This window comes from Filicampus tigris, chromosome 2 (assembly GCF_054856515.1).
Source record: "Filicampus tigris isolate MCC_2025a chromosome 2, RoL_Ftig_1.0, whole genome shotgun sequence".
Classification (NCBI taxonomy): domain Eukaryota; kingdom Metazoa; phylum Chordata; class Actinopteri; order Syngnathiformes; family Syngnathidae; genus Filicampus; species Filicampus tigris.
This window is the reverse complement of record NC_141218.1, coordinates 24,522,455-24,546,797: the sequence shown is the minus strand read 5'-3', so window position 1 is coordinate 24,546,797 and position 24,343 is coordinate 24,522,455. Positions and strand designations below refer to the sequence as shown.

Below are 24,343 nucleotides of genomic sequence, written 5' to 3'. Positions count from 1 at the left end.
CAAAGGTGGGCAATTTATAAAATTTTGCTGGTCCGTCATTCTTCCTCCCTCAGCGGCCTTGGTACCCGTCAGTCATCGTCAGTTTGACATTTTTTCAAGCCGAACCAAACTGTAATCATCAGTTCGTCACGTTACTCCAACCACACCTCCGTTATCCGTAAATTTCACCGGTCCACCATTCCGTCCATCTACAGTCAACAGTACGCCCCCCCCCCCCCCCCCCAAATACCATGTCATAGTCCGACGCATAAAAAATCCCCAAATCCATCAGCACTTAGAAACAGTCATCCATGACTTTGTTATATCTCTAGATTCGCTAGATTACAGCAATGCACATTATTTTGGAGTCAGCCAGTCCTCCCTCAAAAGTCTACAGTTTGTCCAAAATGCTGCTGCCCGCCTACTAAGTGGAGCTCGGAAGAAGGAGCACACAACACCAATTCTGGCCTCCCTTCACTGGCTCCCAGTGCATTATGAAATGCGCTATATAAATAAAATTGTATTGTATTGTATATATGAGTGTAATCCAATAATGTTCATTTTGTCTTCTTATTTCAAAAGTGATTTTCAAGTTTCTTTTGTTGCGACAATGACAATGATCTACCTGAAGAGAAAACTCTCTCACCTTGCTGACAGTTTCGCAAGCGGTGACGGCTCCGAGGAAGGCTGCAGTCCGAGACATGAAGCCGAAACTGTCAGCAAGGTAAGAGAGTTTTCTCTTCAGGTAGATCATTGTCATTGTCGCAGCAAAAGAAACTTGAAAATCACTTATATATGAGTATATCTACATCATGCGATGTCTGTCCTAAGAGCTTTACACACACAAACATCTACATCATGCGATGTCTGTCCTAAGAGCTTTACACACACAAACACTCACATACATTTATTTACCAATCTATTGAACTGTTAAGTACAACGGGAGCACGCGGGTGGCTCCCTGCCACTGTTTTAATTCCTAAAACACCAAAAAGTTTTAATTTCAAGTTTAGAATGGCTTACCAGAATCCAATTCTTCTTCTTGGTTCATTGGTGGATTACAGCTTTTTGGTGCATATCGCCTTCTACTACACATATACTGGCAGTCCTCGAATTCAGACGTACGCGACCTACGATGTTTCGACTTTACGACGCCTGTGCCTCCTCTTCCATTTTGTCCCCAGCACCATAGTGACTACGTTTACATGCAGTCAATAATAGGGTTAGAATATCCAGTTTACATGATTGAGCGGACAGAGTTGCTCCGGCATTTGAATAACCCACTGTGTATGGCGATGCACGGCGCCATGGCTCAAATGGACGTCATTTCCGCTTGTTACTTTCAACTGTCAATAAAACACTTGACTCACCACAGGAATGAAGCAGCCAGTTTCCTCCTCACTCTGTGCTGCGTCTCTGAGCTTGTTTACCTCTGCTTGTGTATTTGCGACGGGTTTCGCGCCAAACAACGCACTTCCCCAAACAACGCACTTCCGCATACAAGCGCTTCCTGTACTACAAAGACCAGCATTCCTCGCGGTTGAGCAATGAGCATGCGCAGAGTGTCTCGATCGTGTCTGTTTGCGCGCCGGCATTATCTTTGCCTTTTTTGCCCTCCTCTCCTCCTTCTCCATCCACTTCTCAGCAGTAATGCTCAGAACAGCATCTTATGCTTTTTATTTTAATGTATTTTCGTTTTTTTATACAAAGTATTTTGAAGTAAATTTCGACTTTAACGGTGAAATCCGACACGAGGAAATTTGTGTTACATCGCCAGTGCGGGAACGGAACTCGCTTGTAAAATGAGGACTCCCTGTCTAGTCAATGGAAGCAACCCTGCTTGTATTCAGCCCTGCAAACAAACACATGAGACAGGCAGAGAGTGTTTGTGTCACTCGTCAGCAAAATGGGCGTCTGTCAGTAACGGACTGAGAGGTCCGTTGGTACTCGACCCGGTTACTGACGATTACACTGATGGACGAAAATCTACCTCCGTCAGTGCTTTGTCCGCCATTTCTTGAAGTTTCCCTCATTCGTCATTCGTCAGGATAACTGGCGTCCGTCAGTGATGGACTGACAGAATGGCCAGGCCTTGTTTTTATATTATCACTGGTTAACTTCTCTTTCCACTTGTATGATACATTAGGAATGTCAAGACTATTTAAAACATTGCCTGTGCAGTTAATAGTTTGAATGCTGTAAATGAATCCTCTTTCAACAAAACAAATAATGAAGGTTCCCAATTGGAACTGCAAAAGTTCCAATTCAAAAGTGAGCCCTCCTCTGATGGTAAAGGTGTTTTTGTAGCTGCTGTACAACTTTTACATTTTATACCTCTTGTGATGGCGTGGTTCTGTATAATTTAGCCACCCTCCACGCAATTTATCTTCCTCAACGTGGGACCTCGTTTGTATTGATTTGCTCGTAAATGAGTCTCACTTTCATCCGTGCAGACAGGAGCACATCACCCCTACACACTTTACACTTTTCTCTGACACTTGTCTTCATTCCTCTATTACTACTCCATTAAATATTTCACCCCTTCTCAATCCTTTGCCTCTTTTAATCTCTCCCTGTCGCCTTTCCTCGACTCTAAGACCCTGGATTTATGCTCTCCTACTGGCTGACAATCTTCCATCCTTCCTTTCTTCCTACCATGCATGAGAGCTAATCTTGCAAACTCTCTGTCCATTTCTTTTTTCACTATGGCAGCATGATGGATGGACTGAAGGCACATGCTGATGGATGAACGTGGCTTTTCCTTGAAGAAAAAGTGTTGTTGGGACAAAACAGGAAGTGATGCATGGGGCTGTTTTTACTTCTTTTCACCGATACAAACTGCATAATTTATTTGCCCTTTTAACTCATTATTCAAGTCTTTACTCATCTGCATATCTGCCATGTTGGAGTGTGAAACTAAAAACTTGTGAGTGTGAAACTTTTTCCCTCCCGGTGATTCATGTGGTGTTGTATTCTAAGAATCAAATACACTGCAATCAAATAATTCAGTCGATAAAGCCCTGATGATTTCATTCTGAATCACCAATGCTGTGCTCTGGCTTGTTGTGATGCGAGAGGAGAGAGGGGAGAGACCCCAAGTAGGGGTGCAGGAGAGTGAGAATGAGGGAAGCAAAGTGGTGAGAGAGGAAAAAAAGAGGAGGAGCACGGGGAGATGGAGTGAGAAAACATGATGAGAAGGAGGGGTACGTGTTAGAAAGCGGGTTTGTTCCGCGAGCAACCAACAAGAGAGCGTGTGCACTGTAGTAAGAGAGAGAAAAGGGGGAGGTAGGATGAGAGGGTGAGGGAGTGCGTGTGTTTTGGTGATGTATGTGTGTGTGCGGGCACTTGTCGTCCAAACACGTGACGAAACACATCCAGACTTCGGCATACGGACAGGCGCACTTGTTTCCACGACGACGTTGCAAACATGGGGGCTGTGGTGGGCACGCTGACCATGCAGACCAAGACGAGGAGGCCATCCAGGGGTGAGGGACCACACATGCACACACATAAACTAACATGCATATGCACACACACGCATACGTACAATCTGCCATTCATTCTCTTACACACGTTTGAAAAAGGCAGTAAAACTTGTAGAAATGTACACTTCTATGGTTTTTGGAGTGTTTCCATAGTCAATAGCTTTTTTTAAATATAGACTATAGTGTATTTTAATTGCAGACATGCAAGTTTCTACATGTCAAACACTCACTCTCACAAAAGACGCTCCGACACTTGAATGCATTCCGTCATAAGAAGGAAAGCAGCACATAGAAAAGACAATTAAACTTTTACTAATGTGGATTTTAATTGCCCCTGTTACTTTAGATGGCTGGAACACAAACAAGCACGCACAGTTGTTTCGATTATGTTTTAAATGGTGGTTTGTTGGTGCTGGAATAGGATTATGTGTGAGTGTGTTTTTGTTGTGTTTGAGAGAGAGAGAGCGATAGATAGATAGATAGATAGATAGATAGATAGATAGATAGATAGATAGATGGATAGATGGATAGATGGATAGATGGATAGATGGATAGATAGATGGATAGATATAAGGAGAGAGATTGAGAGAGTATTGAGAGAATAGACCAACAGGTTTTTCAAATGACATATAGTCCCTTTTATCATACCACAAAGTTTTACAACTGTGTGTATTTATCATGTGCTGTAAGTGCACGCGCACTCCTTGGTGTGTTCACGTTCAGCTGAGGTGCTTGTGTCACTCGGTCCGTCCGGTGATTGCGTGCGCTGGTGGTGGCGCTAGTAAACACGCGCACGTCGAAGGCATTTGTCACTCTGCTCACACACCACTTTTCCGTCTTGCAGTTACCTTGGAAGCACGGTCGCCATGGCAACAAAAGATGTCAGTTTGGGAGGGGCGGAAGGGGTCGGGTCAGGGGCTCTTGATGAGATAGGGGTATTCCTGTATGCGCTGATGACGTGGACCTGAAATGTTAACAAGACCTGTTGCCTGGAAGGGATGTGTTGCGCCTTGTAAAATCCGGTGAAGCTCTAATCATGTATAGCCTATGTGTGTGCGTGTGTGTGTGTGTATATATATATATATATATATATATATATATATATATATATATATATATATATATATATATATATATATATATATATATATTTATGTGGGCAGGCTGTTAGTATTTTTTCCCCATGCAAATTAGCACATGCAGGACATTTTCCAAGTGAGTGCATATGGCTGCCTCCATCTTTTGGAACATTCTCACTCCTACTCTTGTAAACACCTTTCCCATGGGTGTTAACAAAGGCAAAGCATAAATGTGTTGCTGTTTGGAATAATAAGGTGGCAGTAAGGTGCAAACATATTGTGGAAACGTCTGACTCTCCGTTCCATGCGATAACAAACATTTCACCTGTGAAAGAAATACTGTATATGGACAAATAGATTGGCTTATGACTCACAAGAAGTGAAAATGGAAGAAAATGGATTTGGTCCTCCCTTAATGGCTTACACGCCTCTGGGAAGACTTTTACAAAATGCTGGAGCATATCTGTGGGGCATTTTGTCCATTTATACATTTGTGGGTTCCATCCCCAAACTGCTGTTACAAAGTTGGAAGCATGAAAGCGTAGAATTGTCCACAAAAGAAGAAAATCACATTGCACCACCATCCACTGTGACGAGTGCTGTCTCGTAAACCCAGATTGATTGATTGAATCTGAAATGTATTTCAATGCTTTTGTCTATATAATGTTGTATAAAATGTGCTGTTGGATTGTTGCAGTATTTTCAATCACATTTCAATCACATTTTATTTATATAGCACTTTTCATACATAAAAATGCAACTCAAAGTGCTTTAAAACATTCAAAGCAAAACATAGAATTATCTTCAATCAAAAGAAAAGATAAATTATTTAAAAGTTGTTGAAAGCCAAACTAAAAAGGTGTGTCTTGAGCTTCCTCTTAAAAATATCAACAGTCTCTGCAGACCTGACATCCTCTGGCAGGCTATTCCAAAGGTGAGGACCAAAATGGCTGAATGCAGCCTCGCCATGCATTTTGGTCCTCACCCTTGGAATAAATAAAAGGCCGGCGCCAGAGGACCTCAGGATCCGCGAGGGCTGGTATGATAAAAGCAAATCAGATAAATAAGATGGCCCAAGACCATTAACACATTTATAAACTAATAAAAGTACTTTAAAATCGATCCTGAAACACACAGGGAGCCAATGCAGCAATTTCAAAACTGGCGTAATGTGCTCCCGCCCTCTGGTTCTCGTCAGCACCCGAGCGGCTGAATTCTGCAGTAGTTGCAGTGGTGAAATGCTCTTTTTCGGGAGGCCAGAGAGCAGGGCATTACAGTAATCTAAACGACAGGAAATAAAGGCATGCATCAGCACTTCCGTGTTAGCCTGAGAGAGAAACGGGCGGACTCTGGCGATATTCTTAAGGTGATAAAAACCAATCTTGGTTACATTTTTAATATGAGGAATAAAACTGAGCTCAGAGTCAAAAATGACGCCAAGGTTCTTCACACAGTGTGAGGGATTAAAAATGTGTAGTTTTGGTAAAAGCTTCTCTCTCTGACCTTCGGGACCGATAACTAAAACCTCAGTCTTGTCCTCATTGAGCTGTAGGAAATTATCTGCCATCCATGACTTGATATCTAAAATGCAATTTAAAAGGGTATCAATGGGTCCTGTGTCATCAGGAGACACGGCAATATACAGCTGCGTGTCATCAGCATAGCTGTGAAAGCTGATGCCGTGTCCCCTGATGACATCCCCGAGGGGAAGCATATAAAGATTAAAAAGTAAGGGGCCTAAAATCGAACCTTGAGGAACCCCACATTTAATTTCATGAGTTTTAGAGGAACAAGTATCCATACTTACAAAGAAATATCGGTCTGTGAGATAGGAATAAAACCAGTCAAAAACAGTACCAGAGATGCCCACTAGATTTTTAAGTCTATTTAATAAAATTTGGTGATCTACTGTATCAAAAGCAGCGCTTAGATCCAGTAGCACCAAGACTGTGAGTTTTCTCACGTCTGCAGTGCACCTAATATCATTTAAGATCCTTAAAAGAGCAGTCTCCGTACTGTGGTTCATCCTAAAACCAGATTGATATTTCTCCAAAATATTATTTGTATTTAAAAAATGATTCAACTGGATGAAAACCAGTTTTTCTAAAATCTTACTTAAAAACGGTAAGTTGGATACGGGTCTGTAGTTATTAAAAACGCTCGGGTCAGAACCGCTCTTCTTCAGAAGGGGCTTCACCACCGCCGTTTTAAAGGCAGCGGGGAAGACGCCTGTCTGAAGAGAGCAATTGACTATATTTAAAATTTTTATTTGAACACCTGTGGTGTCTTCATGAAAGTAGCACTAAGTTGTGGAACACATTAAATATTCGTAATTACCTTTATATTGCCAGGGATTTGTCTGGCCACTCAGGCTTCCTTCTACATTACAAAAACATGCAAGTTATGTTAAGTGAAGATGATACATTTTTCATGGATGTAAATGTGAGTGTGAATTGGAGTTACATATATATGGACAGCCAAAATGGAAATCCTCATAACTGACTTTGGTGTGAAATCCAGGTCCAGAAATTAAACCCTGCTCCCCAACTGGCAGGTAAATGAGCTCTTGAGTCGAAGCACCTGTGGCTAGAGAGAAACTGTGACGGTGGTTCACTTTCTGGACCTGGATTTGACACCTCTGTCAAATAGAAAGCATTTTGGCCGTCAATATGTGCCCTGCTTTTGGCTGGTGACTAATCCAGCGTGTACCCCACCTTTCACCCAAAAGTCAACTGGGAATTGCTTCAACTCCCCTGCGACCTTAATGAGGACAAGTTGTATAGAAAGTGAATGGATGGATAAAGGTGAAAAGATGACCAGCTAACAGTGGAAGGAAATACTGCACTGGATCTGGATATTTTACCACTGCGCAATCACAATTATAGCTTGAAGTCGATTAATTGACATTCATGTGTTTTGGCTTGAACAATATATACGCATCGCCAAAATCAGCAGGTGGCCGTTCGGCTCAGCCAACTAGCAACAGTGCCTCAAACGTGTGGAAATATCTTAGTAAAAATTTGACTGGTACAATCACTTGCCAAATATGTAAGTCTATTCTCAGCTATAACAAAACCACATGAAGTATGAATGCACCTAAAAAGGCACCCGCTATTGCTTGCTCACAAACCTCAGCCTAAATCCTCACATCAGCCATCAGCAAAATTGACCCAACACTCACGTGTAGCTGTAAAGAATAGACAATAAACTGTAGTGTATAGACAATGAAACTAAGTCAAGCAGTGGTCAATCAATAACCTCTTTATTGTGAAAATGAAGCATTATATTTATCCCGCAGACACATGGAAAAATCTTCCTACTCTTTCCACTTGCCCCACCTCCAACTCCACCTATCAGAAATCACACTTAGACAAACTTGAAACAATTCAAGTACACATGCAGGTTTGCAACAATACATATTTGCAAAGCAGTCCCCATGATATACTGTGCAAGTAGGGATCCTGCAATTGTGAAGTGGTGTTAGAGTTTTACAAGTTCAAATTATCTGTAAGGCCATGAAGGTATCTGAATGTAATGATGAGCAAGTGTGATTGAATTAATGAATTAAGGGGTGGGGCCAGTGAAATTGAAGACGGCGTAGAAGGTTAGTGAGCAAGTTTGTGTTTGTAGGCAAAGGCGCACAGAAAGTTGTCAAATGAAAAAATGTATCACTGACAACATCGAGTTTTCAGCATTGGCTGGACTATCTATCATCACATTAAGCCTGGTTTCCACCGACACTATCTATCCTACTCTGTTCTACTCTACTCGACAAAAGCCCATTCTCCACTGACACATTTACCTGGCCCTACTCAACTCTACTTTTGGTTAAAGTAGCCCGGTTCTAAAACATGACGTAAGTATTTTGGAGGCCAGTGATTGGTCCGAGACATCAATCGACATCAATGTGCAGCAAAGTGACTGTATAATTTTATTTTAATATTTCGAGGTGACAGTAATCTTACAATTTACAACTACAATCAAACAAACGAACAAACACAAATAAAGATCTTTGTTCAGATATTGTACAGTTTTGGTGTCGCTGGGCTTTCTGAGCACGCCGGCTGTCTGCTGACAGGTCGTCAAGTTCTGTCAAACGTCTCTGAACAAAGTGAATGCTGATCACCAAAATTGCACAATGTCTGAAGAAAGAAGTTCAAAACTTTGACTTAATAAGAAGACATCATACACGTTTTTGAGTCAAATAACATACTGTAACGAATTGGGTTATCTGTGTTGTCGTAACGTTTGTGTTTTGCTAAGGTGTGTAGTTTCTGAGGTTGCATCACGCGACTCAGTGGATGGGAGAGGTGTGCGAGTGAGAGAGGAGTGAGAGGACGGCGAGAGGACCAGAGATCCATTTGTACCTTTGACGGAATTGTTGTTGCACTGTAGCTGGCGTCAACTACGACCCACAGTAGCCGTGTTGGAATAATAAAAAAAGAGATATCCAAGCTACGCCTGATGTCGTGTCTTTAGAAGACGTTATAGACATTTATAATTTATTTTCCCAAGCCATGCAGAGCTGCAACATAAGGATGAAAGATCCGCATGCGGCTCCGGAGCCTCAGGTTGCCGACCCCTGAGTTAAATACTTGGAATTTTGAGGATACAACAGAGTAATAGCCTTGTGTTCAAATTAACGGGCCCACATTTCACACTGAGTAAGCATATTTCGGAGTAAATTGAGACGAGATCATCGGAATTTCAGGATCACATAAGGTAATTTTAGTGACATCTTTTTGGTGGTGCGCTGTGACATTGCGATTGAAACACTAAAGCCCTTTCCACATTACACGTGCAACATGCCATGCGCCGTGTTTATAGGCTGTGGGGGCGGGACCACAGAATGCGATGCGGCGCGACAAGAGGGTGTTTTGCTGCAACGGTGATGCGCCTCGAATTAAAAAGTCGAGTTCAAGAGTGGTGTCGTGGTGATAGAAAGTGCCTACAATAGGAGAGGGGCTGATGCATGCTATTTTGCCTAACTTTTACAGTAAATGGCATGATTAAGCTCTCCAAGTTCTCGCTGAGTCATTAGTATAGGAGGCACCCATTCCCTTTTTTGTGCTGCTCGAGTCCTCCTCCTCCTTAAAATGATAAGCCAGAGCTTTCTTTTGCCATATGACATACTGCACATATTGCCGAGGTGTGTTCTATTTCTCATCTAAACCAGCGGGAAAAGCCTCCTTCTTTACTTTCGGTTGCTAAATCACCACTTCCAAATGTAGGCAAGGTTGAACCAGGGTGCTGTTGTCTTTGCATGATGCTCTGCGTACCTTTCACAATGAACAAATGCGGTGTGAAAAGGCCTTAATCGTGATTAGTCGTGTTAGTAAATGCTATAAAGACATGGATATTGAAATTTGCTATTGAAAGTTGGTCGAAGTTGGTAGACGAAAATGCTAACGGAAGCCCGTTTAAAATGATAGGCGGACCGGCGATTACCATTTGGTCTGGAGAAAAAGGTGGATAGACGGACAGCGGAAGGGTACAGACGGAAGGCGATAAACGGACTAGGAATTAATAGTAAAATACCAAATACAGAATACAAAATGAAAACACTTGCAACGAGCAGGGCGCAGACGGTAACACTGAATTTACCTTGTGTTAAATGGCCAACCCAACTGACTGCAGCTTACTGGGCCAAGTCTCTGAAAAGCACACATCAACACACAAATGGACTAACTAATGTGTATATGCAGTGGTGGTATAGTGGCTTGAATGCTGCGTATTGGCAGGCCCCTCAAACCCTGAATTCCCTCAACACAACAGCAGGAGAAGCTGCAATTCCCAGCATGCCAAGAGAGATTTTGTAAAATAGTGTTAGGAATTACCTGTTTATTGTTATTATTGTTTATTGTCCCTGTTTTTGTGTTGTGGTGTCATTTTATTTCCGCCATGAGTAAGAATAGTATTGTGTTTATTGACCACCTTATTCGTTAGTGATAGCGTGGGGTTGGAAATAATAGTGCTAGGGCTGCTGCGAATCAATTTAGCTTAGTACAGAATAAAAAAATCATACTCAGAAAAAAATCGATGGATCAACATCAGCCCCACTCTGAAGACTTGCGGCACATCACTGCATCTCTCCTAAAACTCTTATAGCGGGCACCTTGACAAGGGTGCGCAAATTCCCCATATAAACACCAATGTTTATCAAGAGATGCCTTGAAGCATGATTGAAAACAATTTCAAATATTTTTTTAGGGAATGCGCCCGCATTGCTTCCCTATTTAGCCGCATGTTGCACATACCAGGAACTGCCACTGTTTGTGCGTGACTTTGAAATGATTTCACTTTATATACTGTAATCTAGTTATTAGTTACATTCTTATTTTTTTCATTAAATTAATATTTTACAATACAGACTTATTTTTCTTGATGAGAAACAAAAAACAACCACATTTTTTTGGAATGTATTAAATGAAATGAAGTACAACAACTGTATTTGTCATTGGTTACACGATTGTTTCTGAGTTCTTGTAGCACCATTTCCCGGACTTTGTGTCTGCGGCGGTGCATGCTTCCTGGAGATAACTTGTTATCCGGCTATACAACAAACAGAACACAGTTGTAATATTGTGAGATTAGATTCCTCCATGATGGATCCTCTACTAGAGGATCATTGTGCTCTGAACTATGTGTCATTATCCTCTTTGTGATTTGTTGTTCCTGCTTGTCTGACAAACCAATTTTCTTCTACCTATTTCTTGTCTGCCATCTGTCTGAGCAGCCTTGCGACACTTCACGTCTCCTTGGTGATTTTTTCCCATTTCTGTTTGTCATGTTTCTCCCTGCAGCTGTGCTCATCTCCTATTCTTCTGTCACACCCTCCTTTATTTTACTCTGTTTCTTCTCCGACCTTTCAGTTCTGTACTGTCTTCACACGCTATGTACACTTCCACTTCACTCCACTCTTTCCATTCTTTCACAACCCATTACGTCTCCTTTGCACCTTTCCCCTCACATGGCAACGCAACAATCAGCCATCATCAAATTCATAACTCTCGATCGACTCCTCATATTAGGCCTCCATTCTTTCTCTCATTTGCTCCCTTTCTCCATCACCCACGCTCCCATTAGATACTCAGTGCCTATTAAGTCATCACGTCATTCCCCTCCTCTTGGCATCCACGCACCCAAAAATGCTGTGTTGTTTTATCTATAGATATATCTATAGATATGGTATAACCAAGTGCATATTGTGAAATGTTTAGCCCGTTTTGGGTTATTTTTCAGCAGGGTCAAAGTCCCCCAATCCAAATCCAAGATGGTCTATTTGAGCTACTCAACCGCTTGGTTATGAACAGAGATGGCCATTTTACGAAAAATTTCACGTCCGCTATTCATCATCCGTCTGCAGGGTGGGGTACCCTTCCGTCATCCGTCATTCGCCTGTTTTTCCAGGAGAAAAAAATAGTACCCGTCTATAAGCCGTTCCGCCTCTAATTTTAAAGGGCTGTCTGTTGGTGAGTCCGAGTAAACTTTCACTACACCACCAGCATCCCCCCCCCCCCACTGCATGATATTTGAACAGAAATAGTGACTCACTGCGCTTTGGCAGAGCTGGGCAGTCCGTCCCTGGGCATTTGGGAGGCGCGGGTTACGTGATGTGACGATAAGGAAATACAAACACGCTTGAGCGGACATTGCTGTCTCACATGTAGCGATGACAGTTTCCCACACGGAGACGGATGCACCACACAGCTCGTTGCTGCTGCTGCAAAGTAAACATTACTAAACAAGCTACTCATCCACGTTCCGCCACCTTCAAGATCGTTTTCGCAATAAAATTAAATGCATCGTCTAGTCATCTCGGTCACTTTATGGTTGTAGCAGGCACGATATCCATTGTTGTCGCTGTCTTTTTGAAGCGACGCCCCCCGACTTGTTTCAACGTAGATAGTCATTGAGCTGTTGTCACTGTTACACACACTCATACATTTTTTCAATTTCCCCCCAGCCATTCAGTGAATCAATTAATTCATGTTTGAGCTTGCTAGCAGTATTGTATTGGATGAACAAGTCTAGCTAAACCTCCCTGTGTTCCTTGGGGAAGAGGGCGAAGGAAAGTGCTTCCTGCTGGCTACCGATATTACAGAGCGCAGTCTCGCAGAGGTTTCTGCAGTGTGGACTAGACTAATGCGCCAACATGTTTTGTGCCAATCGTCCTCATTGATTTACAGATTAGTTATGATTCGGGTAACGTCCGAAAAATCGTTTCCGTCTGCGCTTATTCCGTCAGTGTCTCAAAGTTTCCGTCAGTCATCAGTCCGCCAGTGAAACTGTAGTCCTTCAGTGAAGCACTGACGGACTGCCCACCACTGCAAGTTAGCTTGCTAGTTAGCCAGGTAATTCGTCAATTTAAGTACAATTTCAGGCACATAGTTTCCTAATATAAAGTTAGCAGAATTTACATGTACGTAAGGGATGCCAGCTCACACTGTGCTAATTGTGGGTTCGTAAAACCTTGCGTATGCTTGTATGCTCACATAAATATAGTGATAATATACAGTAAGTGTTTCAAGAAAATTCATTAGGCCCGCCACAAATAGATTATGGTGCCATCTGTATGCCCTCACTGTGGGTTTTATGTTGTATTTTAGTTGGATACAGAATGACAACATTTCAGGTACACTATTCCATAACTTGTTGATACTTCCGAAGGGTCTATGCCCAGCTCTGATGCTATTTACTAGTTTTGACGTTCACTGCCGCCTATCAGCACTCAGCTGACAACTTCTCAAGAAGTCGAATGTCGAAACTAGTAAAGGTAAATACAAACCTTATTGTCTTAAAAAAGAAAAAAAATAGTGTATACAATAAGACAAGCTCAATATTATTAACCATTAACAACAAACTATTCTGGCATTTGATTTGTGCACATTTGGTCCTTACTCATAATCTCTCTCTTGCATTCCTTGTTTGTTTCTTTTTCACCCTGAGACAAACATCGTGGCGTGTCTTCATGAGGCCAACACATCAAGACACAAGTTGGAATTAATACAAATAGTTGTCAATAAAATGCCAGGACTTAAAACCCACATGGTACAACTTCGTGAAAATAAAATATATGCTTGTAAATTGAGCTAACAGCTTGCAGGCTGTTTGATCAATTTAATGTTAATGTTACTTGTTTTGCACAGTTACTTCTTTTGTTAATGTTAATTGTTTTGTGTGACACTGATTTGAATTTCTTGTTCTTGACTTTAAGGTGAACTTATAAATGTATTGAATTAAATTCTATTGAAGATTCTAGTGTTGTTTTTTATTGCATATTACATGTTTTGAGTGACCAAATCTGACATATATTAGGTTATAGGTGTGTAATTGAACAGTTTTATAGGTATTGGTAATGTAATGCAATTAATATTGTTATAGATTACCCTCTATTGTATTAGATTTAATTTTGCATACTGGTTAATGTGGCCAAGGATTTAGATAAATTATTGAATAAAAAATACGTACGGTAGTTGAAACAACCCAGAATTGTGGTTGATTTGACCAAGCATTTGGAGGCGGTAAATAACAAAAACAAGTAGTTGAAACAACGCAGAACTATAGTTAATTTGACCAAACAGTTTGGGTAAAATATTTAACTCACTGTTGGGTTAAATCAACCAACCCATCCTGCTGGGTCAAACTGTTGGGATGGTGCTATAAAATATTTGTGGGCTCGTCATATTTGAGTGACTGATGGATATTGTTATTGGTAGTGTAACTTAAGGGATACAGTGGCAGGCATGGTGCCCTCAATGGTTGTGCTTTATTCAATTGAAACGTTTTTTTTTTTTTACAGCTCGGTCCACATGTAGACCCAAAACAAATACAAACATTTACATTGGAGACCACTGGTCTTTTACTTTGAGGGACAGAACTGGCTGTGACTTCTGGTTTATCTCCACCTGATGTGTTACAGAAGGAATCTCTTCACCTCACATGTGAACTTATGAAGAGGGGATTCCTCACTTACGAGAAGTTTTTCCTCCTGCTGTCTGACAGATTTTTTTTTTAAATAGTCAAAGTTAATACCAATCCACAGGTGTTCTGTACTCAGCCTGAGCCAAACTAAGTGTGCCCTTCCTGCATCACTTGATGGGTTGCCAAATCCATTTTGGAAGCGGTCTTGAGAATCTTTTGCCCGAGAGAACAATTACCACGATAGCTGCCACACCTTCAGCCCTCGGATGCCTGTATGCAAAAGTATCGGATCAGGGATTTTTAGTCCAGCCTTCATTGAGATGCTATGAGAAATCACTCAGAATGTCATCTGGAACGGAAAGCATGGTGGACTAGAGGTTAGAACGTCTGCCTTACAGTTTGGAAGTTTACCCTTTGCATGCGTTGGTTTTCTCCACTTTGGCTTCCCCCCACCTTCTAAAACATGCACGATAGCTTGATTAAAGACTCTAAATTGTTCATGAGTTAGGACTGTGAATTGTGGTTTCGTCTGTATGTGCGCTGCGATTGGCTGATGGCCACTCCAGGGTGTACCCCACCTCTTGCCCAAAGCCGGCTGGGATAGACTAAGCTGATCTGGAACCCCACCAAACCGTCATTTTATTTTGAAAAAAAAGCTTTATAGAGAAGGAGTGTTTATGCGCTGATATGCAGTCCAAGTAGAGCTAAGCTTTACTCTGGAGTGCTCGCCTAGAGACTTGACTTGGATGAATAAAATTCATCCAAGCTTCATCTTCGGAGCTAACATGTATGGCCAGGCCTGTTGCTAAGTGTACAGGCTTTAGCTCAGCAGGGATGTAATTGTTCACCCCAGAGCTATTCCTATTTTTTTCATTTCACAGTACCCACATCAGTCATGTCAGTCTACAAGAAGGTCGTGTAGAGTCATGCTGAGCACAGATGTGCAGCGCTTTAGTCATATGGGTGAAGTGGGGGGTCTCGTTTTGACCTGCCCCTCATTAACTGCGTGTGACAGTGACTCCATCATTACTAGCTCGCAAGTAAGAGGCATCCGAGACGGAGGTACAGTGGTACCTTGAATTACGGGTGACCTGACTTACAAGTTGTTCAAGATATGAGTCAGCTCTGCTGATTTCATGTTTTGACTTTCGAGCGCTAGGTGGTAGAAGCAACTTCAACTCAGCTCGCTTCACAACAAGCAGCAGTTTGGCAGATAGTGAACAAATCTTTAAAAGTGAGACTTCAAGGTTTTATGCCAATCCCAGTTGTAATTTACTGTCAAACTAAATATAAAACAAAGACAGTTACGCTTCACTTTAGGAAAGTCAAACAATGCAAAACATCACAGACAGGCTAAACAATATTATCATTGTCATGGTGTTATAACCCTTAATGCAATAGATTTTTCAAGACAAATGGTGCAGCAATACATGTAGACGGTCAATAAAACAAAACTCGCGGGCATATATTAGCTATCCTCTGAAAAAAATCAGCTAATATTATTGAAACTCTTCTTCATACCGTAATACCGTGCAATACTCAACATTCCCCACTACTGTTAGTCTAGTTTTATTTTTATCCAATGCTGTTCCTTACATTTCACTACAGCACTGCAGCACTGTCACTTAGAGTATTTTTTTCCTCTGTACTATGTACAGGCCGAAATGAGTGTTCCTCATATTTTTTATGTAGATGTAGGTTGGTGTGTATACACATGTGTATATACACATGTTACTGCGTATATCTACATAGGTTTGATTCTAAATGTTTGCCGTCAATGTTATACATTAATGGCCACATTATGCCGCCGCCCCTGTGTGACCTATATCTTTGCTACTGTAACAATGAAAATTTCCCCACTGTGGGATCAATAAAGGCATTCTTATTCTTATTCTTATTCTTATTCATGTGTGACTGTATGTCTGGATTGTACATCCCCTTGGTGGCCAAGACATTCACACCCACAGGACCATAATGTAGTGCTGGAAGGGATAAACAGCATTTCAATTCATTTCAACAGGGACATGTGATTTAAGTTGTAAATGTTTTGAGTTCTGAGCATGTTCACCGAACAAATTAAACTTGTAAGTCAAAGCACCACTTTAGTTTGAGGGAAAAAATGCAGCGGGTATAGTAGCTCAACAATATTTTCTATGCACATTAGGATAGCATTGCAAAGCCTTTGTGGGTATTAACCCATTATGGCCTAAAGCGCCTGGCTCAACAGCTTCCCAAAACCTAAGTCTTTGGAATTACTCACCAAAACCTGAAAGTTTCCCAGAAATTCCCCCCCACCGAAAAAAATAATTAATATCTCAGCTCCTTTAGCAGATAGAAATATCATTCCAAAAGAATTTTAGAGCTTGGACATGTGGCTTTCACACAGACCCGACTTTATTCATCTTTACTGTTTCAATCGAAGACGTAAAAATAAAGTGTCATTGCAAGAGAAGCAGTACTTTTAATAATATTTAAACATCGAGTCGTAATTACCATTTCTCTTTTCTGTTACAAAGACGTCATTTATTGTCATTGTCTACAAACATATATTTTAACTATATATATCACGTTCGACTTGTTCTACTGGTTCAAAGTCCACAAGTCTATATCAGGGGTCCCCAACCACCGGGCCGCGGACCGGTATGCGGACCGCAGGGCACTTTGGACCGGGTCGCGGCGGGCCGCACAGATGGAAAAAAAACCATACAGTACTTCCGGTTTATTTATTATCGGAGGCTGAAAAACATTTTATTTTGAAAAGTGACCGGATTCTCTCCGTAACATCCTTCTCTGACTGACTCTTAAAGCATGTCAAGTTGTCTCCTTATATTAAATGCACAAGCTAGTCAATGAGTAAAATAAACAGACTTATGTGGAAAGTTACTCAGTATGATGTGGTGCAGTTCTACAGCATATTGCGGTGCACTTTTGATGACATCAACGGCATGCACTCTTTCAGCTTACTCTTCTGCTGAGGAGCTTTGCCTTCCTGTAGACTCATTATTTCTACATCTTATCTTGCATAATTGTGCCCACTGTCCTACGACTATACAGTGAGCCTATACAACGTACTAGTCATTGAGTGGGTCTACTCTATAGCCTTTGGAAATAGAAAATTCTGAGTCACTGGAGAATCAGCGCTAATTACCCGCTCGAAGGCATTATAGCTATATATTAATGCTGTTTTAAGTTGTGTTGTCAGCATATGCCATTTTAGTCACAAGGACATATTGCAATGATCAAGCCGCCATTGTTTCTAGGCTTTGGCCTTAAACATGGGTTTAATTAGACCTGAAAGTACACATGATTTCGCCCGCATGACTTCTTCATTTGATGTTTTTATGGCCCTTGAAATAATGTACTTGGTCACCTTTGAGGTTGAGTGGCCACAGAGTATACTGTATGCGAATGGCCTGCGGGCAATTAGGCTGCTGCAGCAGTGAAACTGTAAACAATAAAACTGTGGATGAGATCCTAAAATCACGCTGTAAAACGCTATTGCGTTTGCAGCTTTTGCATGCTCTAATTAGGGCTGTGGCAGCTGAAGTCTATTTTTAAGATACACTTCTACTTTGTTGGAGAGCCACATCCACCCTTACAAGTGAGCGCATCCCTGCTTGTGCGGGAGATTACGCTAATTCCCTTCATGCAAATGTCATAAGAAGTAAGTAGGCAGTAGGGGAAGAAAATGGAGAGCACAGTGGAGATTTGTGAGTTTTGCAGTTGCAATAAACAGATGATGGAGAAAATAACAAGATCAATCTTGTGGCTGGCAGCACGGTGTTGCAGCGGTTAGGATGTCTGCTCGACATTTGAGAGGCTCTGGGTTTGAATCTCAGCTCAGGCTCTCTTGTGTGGAGTTTCCATGTTACAGTTGTGCTTATGTCCCACCCCTCGCCCCACCCACAGACTGTGGCTCCCTCTCACACTCTAAACATATGCATATTCATTTGATTGAAGATTATCCAGAGGTGTGAATGGGAGTGTGAACGTCTAATTTTGTGCCATGCCATTGACCGTGACCAGTCCAGGGTGTACCCCAGCTGGCACCCAAAGTCCGGGATTTTCTCCAGTTCCCCATGACCCTGATGAGGACAAGCGGAATAGAACATGGATAGAATTGTTGTTGTGGATGAGATTGAACCCAATTCTGTTGATCTTCAGTGTGTCTGCCGGCTGTGCAGGGGAAATGACAGGCGGTCTTTTCTCTGCTGACATTCAAGCCGCCGCTTTAATCCTTCTAACGGGTGCCAGATGAAATGAAATCAGAATTTCAGTCACAGTGTAAACTCAACAGCTTATATTGGCTTTTGCAGCAAATAGAAGAGCATCTTAGGCTTAGGTTTGTTTCCGAATCCATTCTGGAGGTTGGGTCTAGAAAGACAGGAAAGAGCCCTGTGGAAGTTGTTTGCTTTAATGCCCTGATGACAAGATGGTGCAGTAGCAAAAGCTTGATCACATTCCAAATTGTTCACTATTTCTAATGCTGCATTTGTTCGTCAGTATTCATGAATGAGTTAGCGATTACATTGACACTCCTTGATATGATCACTGCAATGATTCATCTTTCCTCACATTTCATCATAGGCCATTGAATTTTAAATTGGCAGTCAAACAAAACAGGACAGAAAGTAGATTGGTGGCATTGTAATTAATTTCAGTGGTTTTATCGTTGATTTAAAACAGACATGATGATTAATGTCTGTAAGTCTGTTAAGCACTCGAGACAGAATTCATAAGCCACTTCATAGATTCACCTGCACAATCCACTGAGGACATCTGCAACATAATCTTTACAAAGAAAAGTATTTTTTTTTTCGTTGTTGTAGTTTATAGTGATCTGGAGCGGTTTATATTTGTCTCGTGTAGCTAACCAAAAATAATACAAACACAGTATGATGCAGTGCATGATACAATGGAAATACATATTGTTAAATTGTTGTGCCCGGCCAGCAAAATAGTTCACCTTTCCATTTCCATTCCATTTCCCCATGCAGCTCAATCCCCCTATGGACTGACTGTACAATCGCTCAATCTATCACCTCCCTTAAAGCACATTAGCCCCCGAATTGATTCACATTGGTGTATTTCTTTCCCATTCACAATGAAGCAATTCCACTGTTTTCTTAGGCTTGTGTATTAAAGCCATCATGCCACACACGCTCCATGAAATCCGCGGAGAGATGCTGCACAGTGGTCACAACAAGAGGCAAATGATTATTGGCACTAACCCTGAATGTATTTTACCATCGTTATTAAAAGGTATTTATGTGGCTTAGCATGGTTTGAATGCCTATCAAATTAAATTAAATGCTACCCTTGATGCATCATTAAACTGTAGACAGTGTAGCCACTATAAATGAAGTAAAGCAGCCATTGACGACACTTTCTCTTGATACAACAGAGCCCCCTGCTGACTGCACTTGGACACACTGAAGCTTGTGCAGCATTATTTGTGCTGTTTTAAATTCAACTAAGTCATAGAATTTGAGAGTGTTTAACTTGATAAATAATGGATTTGTTGATTCCATATAAGATGAGTGGTTAACAATTAGTATGGCTCTTTTTTTCTAGCTTAAAGATATACTGAGTGTTTGTTTTGTAAGTATGACCCCATATCTCCACACCGTATGTCAGGTATGGCAGTAATAATGAGCAATATCCATCCATGCATTATCTGTACCGCTTCTCCTCATAAGGGTCGCGGGGCGTGCTGGAGCCTATCCCAGCTGTCTTTGGGCAGTAGGCGGGGGACACCCTGAACTGGTTGCCAGCCAATCGCAGGGCACACAGAGACAAACATCCGCACTCACATTCACACCTAGGGGCAATTTAGAGTATCCAATCAACTTACCATGCATGTTTTTGGAATGTGGGAGGAAACCGGAGTGCCCGGAGAAAACCCACGCAGGCACGGGGAGAACATGCAAACTCCACACAGGGAGGCCGGAGCCGGGATCGAACCCACGACCTCTGAACTGTGAGGCGGACGTGCTAACCAGTCGACCACCGTGCCGCCATAATGAGCAATATAAAAAATATAAAAAGATGCCTTATTTAGGATATTCTTGGTTTTATAAAGGATACCTATAGTTTTTGAAGATGTTCTTTTAACATTTTCTATGTGTGATTTCCAACATAATTTTTCATGTATAATGAGGCCAAGAAACTTAGTTTCATATACTCTTTCTATTTCAATAGAATTGACGATAATTTTGACTTGTTGTTTAATTTGTCTGGTACTAAAGATTATATACTTTGCTTTGTTTGAATTCAGAGAGAATTTATTAGTGTCAAACCAGTTTTTTAATACATTTAATTATTTTTCCAGTCTCCAGAAGCCGCTCAAGGTTTTCGCCGGAGCAGTACAAAGTTGTATCATCAGCATATAGAACTTTTTTTTAAAACTTTAGAAACACAGCAGATATCATTGATACAGAGTATGAATAGTTTAGGGCCAAGCACTGACCCTTGGGGGACCCCGTGAGTTATCTTCAACTCGTTTGATTTTAAATTGTTAAACTGTACATTCTGTGTCCTGTCATTTAGATAACTTTGAACCCATTTATTTGCCAAACCTCTTATACCATACCTCTCTAATCAATTTTTAAAATTTTTGATGGGAAGACACCAGTTCTAATCGACAGGTTACAAATATATGTCAAAGGTTGCACAACATGTTTTATAATACTTTTAATTAATGCCATATCAATATTAAAACAGTCAGTGGACTTTTTATTTGTTAGTGTTAGACGAAGAACCAGAGGTGGGCATTCCGTCAGATGGTAGGACCGGTCTGTCTATATCCTTCTATGATAGATGCCCGTCTTGCTGACATTACACGACAGACGGGAAACTTAAAAAAAAAAAAGAAAAAAAAAAAAAAAAGACGGGCTAGGAATAGACGGAAGTGGATTTAATTCATCCGTCCGTGTAATCATCACTAACCTGGTCAAGTCCATTATTGACAGACGCCCGTTTTGCTTGCTCACTTCGCCTCAACTTACTGTACATTTTACTCTTCGTCTGAGTTTGATGTCACTAAGAAACAGTGATGCGCTCACATGTGATTAAGAAGATGCTGAGAATACTTTTTTCTTATAGAATATTCTGACTATAATTGGTTAAGCACAGACAAAAAGCCCTCCAAAATCCTGCAGAACGCAGAGTTGCGTTCTGCCGCCCTCTACTGACATTTAATGGCCATAGCAGATTGCAATAGTTCTACAGAGCAACTGCAAAATTAAATCTTCATACAGTAGTACACAACTCACAAGGCGGTCCCAGTGGTTGTAGTCCTGGTTACTGGTGAGTATGCAGCAAAGGAGTCACATTGTAGTAAATTCAGCCCTCGTTGTTCTATAGGGATAAATATGAGGCTTAATGGGACAATTTATCAAGCGGTGAGCTCTCCTTCAACACACGCACACGCACACGCACACAAAAACGTAAATGCACACGCACGCACGCACCTGTACATTTGCGCAGACACATCCCAGCACAAAGTGATTTTGTTATTGTTACACTTTGTTCAGTCTGGACCCTCGAGTTCCAGCCTTGCTCCCAAAGAGTGAAGGACACCGGGACTGAAATAAAGAGGGGAGGGGGGACACGGAGTGGGACTCGCTATAGGATAGAACCAAGGTCGACATATAAGAGCGGGACATGCCCCGGGGAGTGGTGTACAGTAATGGGAGCGGGCCGGGTGATCTCACCTTATGAGAGAGGTGGAGAAAAATTCAACTAAGTGAAAAAGAAGTCACATTTTGTGCAATAGGCGTCAGATTAGACGTCGAGAGCATTGCAGCTTGTGACACATGGAGAAGACGGTGTAGACAACAAGGACTAGGGTGGAAAGTGACAGACATGGAGAAAGCGGAGCAGCGTGAGAACAGTTTACAAGCCATAGCCATCGTTCTGCTGTGCTGTGGGCTGGTCAAGATGTTGCACTTATTAGGAGTCATCTCTGTGGAAGGTCAGTCGACGTAGACCACTGTTAGCCTGTAGAGTTAACGCATGTACTTCTTCAAAATTTCTCAGTGCAAAGTTTTTCATACAGTATATTCTTTCTTCTTACGACAGGATATGCTGACATTGATGAGATAGACATTTCATGAGTCCAAATGATTGTAACATTGCTTGTTTCTTGGGGTACATATGGAGATCAGATTGCGTTGCGACAAGGATAATAAAGCTCAATTATGATTGACGGTGTTTATTTGAAAAGACAAATATTACAGTAAAGTGTGTTTAATTTTTATATTAATATTGTTTTAATTTAATTTTAATTTAAATGTGTTATAATATGTTACAGATACAGTCCCAGTCAAAAGTTTGGAAACACCTTCAAATTCAAATGGTCTCAAAGAGGTCAAGAAATTCAAAATATTAACACTTGGTAATGCACAGCTGTGAACTGAAAGTCATTCCAGATTATAAAGTATCATCCACATCATAAAATTGCAGAGAAAATATCGAGATGTGCAACGCTGTTATTTGGGCAAAATGAAGAATCAACATTTTAAAACATATTCTGTTTTGTTGATTTTTTTTTTGTTTGCCAGATAGTTTCATCAATATTACTTCATTATGGTGATGATTTAAGAATTAATCTGCAATTCAGGACATTTTACAATAATAAAAATAATGAAAAAAACACTGAATTAGAGGGTGTTTCCAAACTTTTCATTGGTACTGAATGTTTGTGTGTATATGTGCACACGCAGATTTATTGGCATACTCCCCAACTGGGTATTTTAGTTTCGGACATGTCACCTTGTATTGTGTCGTGTATACTGTATAGGTGCAGCTCTGTGATTTAGTTGACTGTATACTTACATTTTAGATTAAAGGACGATTTGGGTCTTTCAATGAGATGATTCAAAACTGTCAACATTGACCTTAAAAAGTTATATTTAAAATGCTCAAATCAGCATGTTGTGGTGACTGGGAATAAAAATGTACAAATGTAAGGACGTTTGACAGGTTTATTAATGGACCTGCTGCAGGGATGAAATTGTCTCTGGAGCGGAAAGTGCACAATGAACTTTGTCCTCTCGTGACCCTCAAGTGAAGCAGAACAGGAAGATGCTTCAACGACTCACCGTTGTAATTTGCTGAGCAATGTAACTCGATATACAGTCTATGTTGTCATTGATAGCTAGATAGATGGATATACAGTAAACCTGCGTTTAGCACAAACGGCCACAGCCACGCGTGTGTGTTTTGTCAGAGTCATTGGTAGTTTGTCCTCTTTCATCTCCCCTGCAGCCATGAGTGTAATGAGTCGTTATTGGTGGGCCAATAAGAGGAGCCAGTCAACTGACCACAACCTCTGTGCACTAACATCACTCATTCTCTCTTCTACCCCATGTCTTTCAAACTGTTTCATGCCAATCCAAGTTAAAGTTTACTGTCAAACCAAACATAAAACAGAAAGTGTGTATTTCAAACAGCTGTACAAGTTACACAACTTTAACTTTCGCTAGCTTCATGCTACACACAGTGCAAAACGCCATAGATGGACCGACGGTGCCTTGACGGTGACGATTGATATAAAGATGCCCACAGGCTTATTTTCTTTATCCATTGCAAAATAACAACTTTTAATAAGTTTACTGAGCCACTTTTAGAAGTTGTGAAAGTCACCCAAATTGATGTTTTTCCTGAATGTATAATATTTCCACTCTGTGGCCAAGTGGCCCAAGGAAGTCGCAATGAATTAAACATGATGCACAAATGGTTTACAAGTAATATTATAGAGTGCTGTTTTCCTTAATAAAAGAAACACAATATCAACTTTTTGGAAATGAGCATGGTTGGTTAGCATGTCAAATTCACAGTCTAGAGGTCCGGGGTCTGAATCTCAGCTACGGC

At 41.1% G+C, this 24,343-nt stretch overlaps 1 protein-coding gene across 2 annotated transcripts in view; it reads left to right on the top strand.

Annotated features, from left to right (window-relative positions):
* Window positions 1–3,213: 3,213 nt before the first annotated feature.
* Window positions 3,214–24,343, top strand: part of kcnip1a (Kv channel interacting protein 1 a) — a 30,044-nt gene continuing 8,914 nt past the window's right edge. Inside the window, exon 1 of one of the 2 annotated variants that reach the window (XM_086023263.1) lies at window positions 3,214–3,464. In XM_086023263.1, coding sequence (XP_085879389.1) covers window positions 3,407–3,464 — 58 coding nt within the window. In that variant the 5' untranslated portion in view covers window positions 3,214–3,406. Of the gene's footprint in view, window positions 3,465–22,147; window positions 22,443–24,343 lie in introns of those variants that run through there. The other variant, XM_086023262.1, reaches the window with a different exon arrangement.